This window comes from Papaver somniferum, unplaced genomic scaffold (assembly GCF_003573695.1).
Source record: "Papaver somniferum cultivar HN1 unplaced genomic scaffold, ASM357369v1 unplaced-scaffold_104, whole genome shotgun sequence".
Classification (NCBI taxonomy): Eukaryota; Viridiplantae; Streptophyta; class Magnoliopsida; order Ranunculales; family Papaveraceae; genus Papaver; species Papaver somniferum.
The window spans coordinates 1,130,492-1,139,727 of NW_020619270.1; the positions used below are offsets into that span (position 1 = coordinate 1,130,492).

Here is a 9,236-nt window from a genome sequence, read left to right on the forward strand (position 1 = left end):
GGTGCATAGGTGATGGTTCAAGAATATCTGTATGGTTTGATACATGGTTAGGTGAGAAGCCTCTCATAGATGATATTGGTTTCAATGATTTTGTGAGAAACAATATAGATATGAAAGTCTGTAATCTGCTTTAAGGCAAAAAATGGAAACTTCCCAATGAGCTGAGTCACTATTTCAACTCATTTTCTCTTCCTGAAGTAAGTCGTGGTTTAGATACTATGGTGTGGAGTGGGGATTTAAAAGGTAAATTTTCAACAGCTGCAGCAGTGGAAAGAATAAGATCAAGGGAGCCTAAATTTAATTGGTCTGCTTATATTTGGAAGCCATTTCTTCACCCAGCTACTGCAAGCAACATCTGGAAACTTCAACACCAAATTTATATTGATGATAAAGTAATGATAAAAAATGGTTTTGAAATAGTCTCAAGATGTTGTATATGTACTGCAGAGCAAGACTGTATGGAGCACACACTATGGGAATGTGATTTCAGTCTAAAAGCATGGACATGGATTTGTTCAATTTTTAATTTTGCAATTCCTCAATCATTTAATGATGTTTGCAAATCAGCTCAGCACAAGGGTCCCTTGATCAAGGAAATTTGGATGACAGCTACTTGCACAATCATGAAGGAGTTATGGTTTCAAAAGAACAAGAAGCTGTTTGAAGAAAAATCTCCTCATATCAATGAATTCAAAAGGAAAATATGGCAAGCAGTGTATGAGGGTGGTTTTAGGATGAAGGGAAATAAATGGGGTCAAAGTTATGATCAGAACATTATTGACTTCTTTCAGCTGGGTGTGAGACATACTAAATATAACTACATCAGAACATGTTACTGGGGAGCTCCAAATCCAAATTTTATGTTATTCTGCTGTGATGGTTCTTCATTTGGCAATCCAGGTGAAGCTGGTTTTGGTATTATTGCCAGAAGCTCTTCTTGTGAAGTCATTAGAACAATCTCAGGAGAGATTGGAAATGCAACAAACTATATAGCAGAAGTCCTTGCTGTAATTTGTGCACTTGAACGGGCTTTTGAACTGAAAGCTTCAAAAGTAATTATCAGGTCAGATTCTAAAACTGTTGTCAACAACTTTTGTAATGACTGTATTCCTTGGATGTTTAAAGCAAGATGGATGAATGCAAAGCAAAAACTGGAGCACATCATCTTTGAACATTGCTTTCGTGAAGTCAATTTTTCTACATATGATCTATCCAAAAGAGGAGCGGGCCTGAGAGCTGGTGAAAGAATTATCCATAATGGGAGGCCCATTTTCTTGAAAAGGATTGAAATGCCCAATATTGTCTATTATAGGATTTGTTAGTTTGTTTTCTATCCTTTGTTTTCTTTGATTTCCTTTTTCAAGTTTAAAGATGTAACAAACCTTTTGTATTTTGGCTTTTCTTATTGATAAAAATATATATGATTAAGCAAAAAAAAATAACGTAGTGCGTTGGAATATGGTGTGCCATAACATGATATGTCCAGAACAAGGTGTGCTTGAATATGGTGTGACTTGGTGTGCCATAAGATTGTGCGACAGAACATGGTGTGCCATAACATAGTGCGTCGGAATATGGTGCGCCATAACTTGATATGTCCAGATCAAAGTGTTATGTGTCAGAACGTGGTGTGCCATAACATAATGCGTCGGAATATGGTGTGCCATAACATGATATGTCCAGAACAAGGTGTTGTGTGTTAGATCGTGGTGTGCCATAACACAGTGCGTCAGAATATGGTGTGCCATAAAATGATATGTCAAGAACAAGATGTTTTGTGTCAGAACGTGGTGTGCCATAACATAGTGCGTTCAAATATGGTGTCCCATACCATGATATGTCCAGAACGAGGTGTGCTTTAATGTTGTGTGACTTGGTGTGCCGTAAGATTGTGCGTCAGAATATGGTGTGCGATAACATGATATGTACAAAACCTGGTGTTGTGTGTCAGAATGTGGTGTGCCGTAACATACTGCGTCGGAATATGGTGTGCCATAACATGATATGTCCAGAACAAGGTGTGCTTGAATATGGTCTGACTTGGCGTGCCATAAGATAGTGCGACAGAACGTGGTGTGCCATAACATAGTGCGTCGGAATATGGTGTGCCATAACTTGATATGTCAAGAACAAGGTGTTGTGTGTTAGTACGTGGTGTGTCATAACATAGTGCGTCAGAATATGGTGTGCCATAACATGATATGTCCAGAATAAGGTGTGCTTGAATATGGTGTGGCTTGGTGTACCATAACATAGTGCGTCGGAATATGGTGTGTCATAACATGATATGTCCAGAACAAGGTGTTGTGTGTCACAACGTGGTGTGCCATAACACAGTGCGTCAAAATATGGTGTGTCATAAAATGATATGTCCAGAACAAGGTGTTGTGCGTCAGAACGTGTTGTGGCATAACATAGTGCGTTGGAATATGGTGTACCATAACATGATATGTCCAGAACAAGGTGTTGTGTGTCAGAACACTACACCAAATGGAGTAATTTGTAACACTGAATTGTTACACTAATTTGTGTGACAGATGTTGTTACACAAATAGGTGTGACTAGGGGTGTCAACGGGTCCGGGTCCTTCCAGGTATCAATAGACCCAGACCCTACTTATAAAGGTCGGATCCGGGTCCTAACGGTTCCGGGTCCGGTTCCTACACTTGTGGACCCAGAACCGGACCCGTTTAAATACCCGGGTACCCATTGGGTCTTAAGAAAACTATTAAAAAAACCTCAAAAACTTAATATTTGTCTCTTTTTGGCTTGGATTTAAATAACTTTTGTAAAATTTATTATTATTTCTTATTAATGTACTAAATAAAGATTAAATGTAAGAGAAAAATTTAAAACGAGTAAAATATCAAAGCTAAAACTAGCAAAAACATGAAAAAAGTATGAATAAACGGGTACCCGATACCCGCGGGTACCCAACGGGTATTACCCGTTTGGACCCGTTTAGATTCGGGTCCAATCGGGTAATTACCCGTCGGGTCATAAGTTGCTAATGGGTTCAACTTTAGGACCCGGAACCGGACCCAAGTCTACCGGATCCGGTTCCGGGTAATGGGTACCCATTGACAGCTATAGGTGTGACATCTTTAAAAAGTGTAACAATATATCATTTCATAATTGTATTTTATTTTTAAGTAATTTTGTGATGCTTAAGGGTGTGACAAATTATCCATCCCAATAAGAAAGATCAGAAAAATATTAAAATAAAATAAAAATAAGTGGAAATAAATTTCCCACTCCAGCCAAATAATTACCGCCAAAAAAATACTTGGGATATCGTATTTTCCCTCCCTCGCAGATTTTACTCCGTTATTTATGCACGATTATTTATATATTAAAAACCTTAAGGGAAAAAAAGAAATCAAAAAAAGTAAAAGGTATTTTGTATTCAATCGAGCTAAGTCTCTCACTCCTTCTTCAATTATTTTTGAGTACTTCGTAATCTCCGTAACACATCTTCAGAGGAACAAAAAAAAATCTAGATAGCAATTATGCATCTGAGATTTCTTTACTGTAAGAAAAAAAATTCCCTCAAAAAACTTTTAATTTCATTAAGCCTAACCAGTTTCTTATGGAACATCTTTACTGCTCTTTTGTTCTTCATCAAATCATGAGATTCTGTTACTATTCTACCCTGATTTTTCAGATAAGTTATTAACACGATTTGGATTTCGTTTAATTGAAGATACAAATTTTTGTTAGGGTTTTCTGTAGATTACTATTGTTAATCTAATTATAGTTGTTTTTCTGCCCTAATTTCTATTTTCAGATTGAAAAAAACAGTTGGTGTATTTCAAGGATTAATTTGCAATCAGATCTGGTCAGTTTGGTGATGATTTCTATTATATAGTCGATTCGTTAACTTGTTGTGTGAATATGTTTTATTGTTATGCAAACACTCTGGGTTTGATTCATTGTTGTGGTTTGTTTTTATTAAATGAACAATTTGAATCAAGTGACATCCTGACCACTTCTGTTTATTTGGTAGTGTGGTGATCTTATATAGGAATATAGGGAAGTAGTTGACAGTGTTTTTTATCCACCTGTTACTGACACTGTTAATCAAATGACATCCTGACCACTTGAGATTAAGATTCCCTGTAAACTAGGCGGCCTTTTGATGGTCTCAGTCCCTGTAACTTGTCTTGGGTAACATTTTTGTACATTGTATTTCAGTAGTGCTTTAAAGGGGATTTGATTAACATTTTCTAGGATATTGCTTTCATGGGCTAGACATAGAAGTTAGAGAGTTGCAATCTAAACTGTCTACTATGTTTAGATTGCAACCATGTTCTGTTAGATTGTTTGAAGCTAATGAAAAATCTCTAAGATAGTTTGTGTATCTTGATGATTGACTTTGGAACGTGTCCTTTAAAATTATTTGTAGGAAAATTAAGGAATTTTAGATGTTTTAGATTGTAGATGGAAAAAGGAATATAACCCTCCTATGCCGTTGTCAGATAGGTCTAGAGATTGTAATCTGGAGAGTTTGTAAACTGGAGGAAAATATTACGGTTAAGCAAAACTCTCTTATAAAGATGCTGCATCAGCCTCATGTAGATTGACATTAGCCAGCTTTAGTACATTTAGATTCACTAACCCTTTTACCCACTTTGTAGATGATGATACTAGGGTCAAGGTAGATGTAGAAAACAATGCTTCTGTAGCTATAAAACTGCAAGCGATGTCCAAGTATTGTAGAGAAGATAAGTTTGAGAATTGGGTGGTCAAGATGTCTAAGAATTTTTAGGCTAGACAACTTATCAGGGATTTGTGTGTCCGTAAGTATGTTGAAGATATGGTCTAGATTATCTAAATGGGTAAGAGTGAAATGGGAAGGAGGGATGTTACCAGTAGTGCAGGCAGAAGGGGGATTTCTTATGAACTGACTGCATGGTTGTTCTCTACTTTCCAAGTCTATTTAGAAAACATGAAAGGAATCATTGGAACATTTGATTCCATGACAATTACACCAGTTCCGATGATATCTGGCTTCTTATCGTGAACACAGGCGATTGATTTGAAACTTAAAAGAGCGATTCTTTTTCCTTCATGACAAGCATGGGAGGCTAATAGTGATCGACTGCTTACTAATGATAGATGAAAAAAAGAATATAAAATGAGGGTAGTTGAATATTGAATTTCTTCATGATTAACCAGAAACAAATTTGCTATTTATGATTTGTTTAATAGTTTATGTGATAGGTGTATATATTTTTTTTCAACTTGTTCAATATTGTTCAATATTGAATTTAAGTTTTGGTATCTAGTGCTTTTGATTGACTCACAATCGAACTGAGTTTCACTTGTGGTTGCGAATTGCGATAAATTTTTTTTTGACCCCCCGGCCAAAGTTGAAGTCATCAAGCATGATTTTGAACACAGTATTTTGTCACTTCTCCTTACATACAATAGCATACTAAAATGTTTACCAAGTCCATAACTGAAAATTCCATGAACCCATTAGTATAACCAATTCAGGCAGCTATTTTTTACCATGAAATGTTTTTAGAGCTGTCTCTTAAATTGGCTTTAGTCTTAGTTCACCAACTACTTGTTATTACAGATCCCTTTTCAGTTTTTGTATGAAAAGCAAATCATTAATGATAAATCATAACTAAAGGACAGTCAATGTTTGTTATTTCCGTTTATTGATGATCGTTTCTATTCTCAGATCTTCTGCCTTTGTAATTGATGTTTTCCTTATTTTATATTTTCAGGTTAAAAGAAATAGTTGGTACGATTTAAAAGATTCATTTGCAATCACATCAGGTTCGTATTAAATATGATTCCTGTGTTAATTTTCTTCCTTTCACTTTTTGGTAAATATTTATATGATACTTAGTCAATCAGTTAACTTGTTTGTGCAAGAGTTCTTGTGGTTTTCTTGTTATGCAAATACTGGGTTTGATTCATTGTTGTGGTTTTTTCTTATCTGAACAATGTGGTTGCTTAAAATTTCTTAGGAAAAGTTAGTTTTTTTGTGGATTTGTAGCAAATTCTTAAGAAATGTTAAGTCTTTTATGCATTTCTGTAGCTTAAATATGTTTAAATGTAATGTCTAAGATATAATTTGTACATATTAGAACTGTTTGTCGGGAGATTAGATCCATGAGAATAGTGTGTTCATGTTTTGTATTGGATGAATTTTTACCTACTTGACCATTTGGTCTCATGGGTCTGTAGTGTGTACTTTGTCTGAATATCTAGGACTCTATGCAAAATGTTTCAAGAAATGTAATCTCATAGGAATTACTTAAATATAAGACTTGAAAAGGTATATAGTATAGTTTTTAATGCAGATCCATGAGAATAATGTCTTTACGATTAAGCACAAGTCTCGTTTATTTTGCTTTGTACTTAGTTTAAAACTCCATGACGTTGTTATGTATAGTTACCTAGTCTTTTTAATGGTTTGTAGAATGTCAGATGTGATTCTAAAAGATTGGATGGATGAAAGTGATATTTTTAGTAAAGTTTATCGAGATGGGGTTAGACACTTTATCAGTTTTGCTGTAAGATATGGTTACTCGAAGTCGATATATGCCTGCCCTTGTAATAAGTGCGGAAATACAAAGAATCTAGAAATCGAAAAAGTTAGGCAACATCTACTAGAGAAGGGTATAGACAAGAGGTATCTTATGTGGGCTTTTCATGGTGAGAAATCAACTAATAGAAGCACAGTCCGAGAAGAAAACATCAGTGAACCAAACAGGGATGAAGGTGTGCCTGAAATGAGAAGATTGGTTGATGCTGCATTTTGAGTGCATGAAATGGTAGATGATGACATTAGTAGCGACGAGGCAGGTCAGTTAGAATCTTTAGTTGCAGAACCTGATTTAGGAAAACAGTACGAGAAATATAAGGTCTTAGCAGAAGAGAAATTATACCCTAACCATCAAGGTAACCATACAACTCTATCTGCAGTTGTTGAACTTCATAACATAAAAAAGATGTACGGTATTTCAGGCAACGCCATGAGCTCTATCCTGTCAACGGTAAAACAATGGATTCCTGAAGGTAATACTTTGCCTGAGAAATACCCTACAATGAAAACAATGCTGACTGACCTTGGCATGACTGTAAAGTCAATTCATGCTTGTGAGAATCATTGTATTCTCTATTATAAAAATTATGAGAAGGAAACGTTCCGATGGGGGTTACTCCAAGTAATTGGACCGCTTTCGTCGAGAATGAGTTCAAAGGAGGCAGAGAAAGCCATGAAAAAAAATCAGAAAACAAAAAGAAATGCACAATCCCCCATACTCTTGGGAGGCGTACCTGTGCAACCAAATGTCATCTCCTTGTATGTTTTATACACTCAATTCTATTAGTTGTTTTGAAGTTATATTTTGTTACGGTTATGCAACCAATATGGATTCAAATGAGCAGGCAGAAGAGGATGGGATGCTTACAGAAGATCGCGAATACGCTTGGATGAAGGGTCATGGAATAAGCGATGGAACTGTTCATCCATCAGCAGTTGAAAAATATGTAGGTATTTCAAGAATTAAAAGCATGTCAAACTTTTACTTAAACTTTCCTAACCGTTATTGGGTTACACATATTACGCACGAACAAGTCAAAGGTGCCTATGAGAAGCAAAAAAAGAAAGGAACTAACCGCTCATATGATTTTGGTTCCGATGGTTTAGTTGATGTCTTTGGCCCAGACAAGGGTAAAAGGTCTTTACGTGTCTTTTCCTCCAGCGTTTCTGCGAAGCGTGCTAAGCAAGCATTCCTAACTGCTGCTCTTCGCGATTCTACAGTTAACAAATGCAACTCTCCTGTCATCGGACTAAAAAAGGTAAACCCAACTCTTGCAATTTACAATGTGTTAATCAAATTTGTACTTCAATGATTGCAACCTTATACTTCCATATCAAATTTCTACTTCAATAACTACAGCCTTTTAACTCTCATATGGCTTGTTTTAGTACTGTAAGTGAAAATTGTGATGTTGGTGCGTGTGAAACTGAAAGTTCAAATGAGAAGTATGTTGAATGGCATATAATTTTTGTAGGTTGGTAGTCTCTCCCATGTAAGATCTTGGCTACTTTGACTAGAAATCCTTTCTTATTTTTCCATTAATATTTGGCAGACCACGTTTCAGTTCATCCTTCTTTTTTTTCTTTTTTTTGATCTGATCTGTATGATCCTAAAAGTTAACTTACCCATGATTACTGGTTATCCTTCTCTCAGTATTTGTAATCAGGTTATCTTTTAGGAAATGATTAATGATAATACACATTATATATGACGACTTTATATTTTTCTTCTTCATGCATTCTATGTGGTGACCGGTTTGGAATATGAAATCTGTCACCACATAATTGTCTAAAAGAACGAGAGTAAAGTTCGCATAGAATGCATCTACGAGGATTCTGCACCAATCTGGGACCCTCCTCAAGGTGATGACTAATATAAGCTATCTTCCTATGTTGGTGGTGGTTGGGTAGTGTGGCATGAGAAGCGTTTGCAATTTATAAATTAAACTGTGTACCTTGTTACAGAAGTACTATTAGGTAGAGTTTATGTTTAAGTTATAATAATTTTTAGTTTTTATTGGTTAGTGTTATTGAAGATATTAGTTGATGTTGAGACAAATTTCTTTTTATTAATTTAATGTCTGTTAAACTTTTTGGGTACTATTTTTTAATATTATGCATCTCTAACAATGTGGTGGGTGGGGGAAAGCGGGTGTATGGATCCAAAACTGGGTGGGGTAATAAAAATAAATATATACGTTTTAATAATTGCTGCCTGAATTTTTACACTTATATATGTCAGAGATTTGACATACTTATTAGTGTGATTTAAATTAATTAAAGTTACACTTATTAGTGTGACCACTAATGTGTAACAAAAGAAAAACACCATATTTATGACACTAATAAGTGTGATAATAAATCAGATGTCACACTTATTTGTGTAACAAAATCCCTGATTTGGTGTAGTGGAACGTGGTGTGCCATAACATAGTGCGTTGGAATATGGTGTGCCATAACATGATATGTCCAGAACAAGGTGTGATGAATATGGTGTGACTTGGTGTGCCATAACATAGTGCGTCGGAATATGGTGTGCCATAACTTGATATGTCCAGAACAAAGTGTTATGTGTCAGAACATGGTGTGCCATAACATAATGCGTCGGAATATGGTGTGCCATAACATGATTTGTCCAGAACAAGGTGTTGTGTGTCAGAACGTGGTGTGC

At 35.6% G+C, this 9,236-nt stretch overlaps 2 protein-coding genes across 5 annotated transcripts; both read left to right on the forward strand.

The window, feature by feature from the left end:
* The first annotated feature begins 218 nt into the window (after nt 1–218).
* LOC113327585 lies at nt 219–1,322 on the forward strand. Its single transcript, XM_026574762.1, has one exon. It carries the CDS (start codon nt 219–221, stop codon nt 1,320–1,322), a length of 1,104 nt encoding a protein of 367 aa, XP_026430547.1.
* Nucleotides 1,323–3,387: 2,065 nt separating this feature from the next.
* On the forward strand, nt 3,388–8,665 carry LOC113327604. 4 transcript variants are annotated; one of them, XR_003349051.1, is made up of 4 exons: nt 3,388–3,838; nt 5,739–5,790; nt 6,440–7,512; nt 7,728–8,665. XR_003349051.1 is itself a non-coding variant. In XM_026574782.1 (4 exons), exons 3-4 carry the CDS (start codon nt 7,172–7,174, stop codon nt 7,876–7,878), a joined length of 621 nt encoding a protein of 206 aa, XP_026430567.1. In that variant the 5' UTR covers nt 3,388–3,838; nt 5,739–5,790; nt 6,440–7,171; the 3' UTR covers nt 7,879–8,665. The 4 variants fall into 4 exon arrangements, 1 of the variants encoding a protein (XP_026430567.1); XM_026574782.1 differs by having other exon boundaries at nt 6,440–7,324; nt 7,411–8,665; XR_003349049.1 differs by having other exon boundaries at nt 3,395–3,531; nt 3,788–3,838; nt 6,440–8,665.
* The last annotated feature ends 571 nt before the right edge of the window (nt 8,666–9,236 follow it).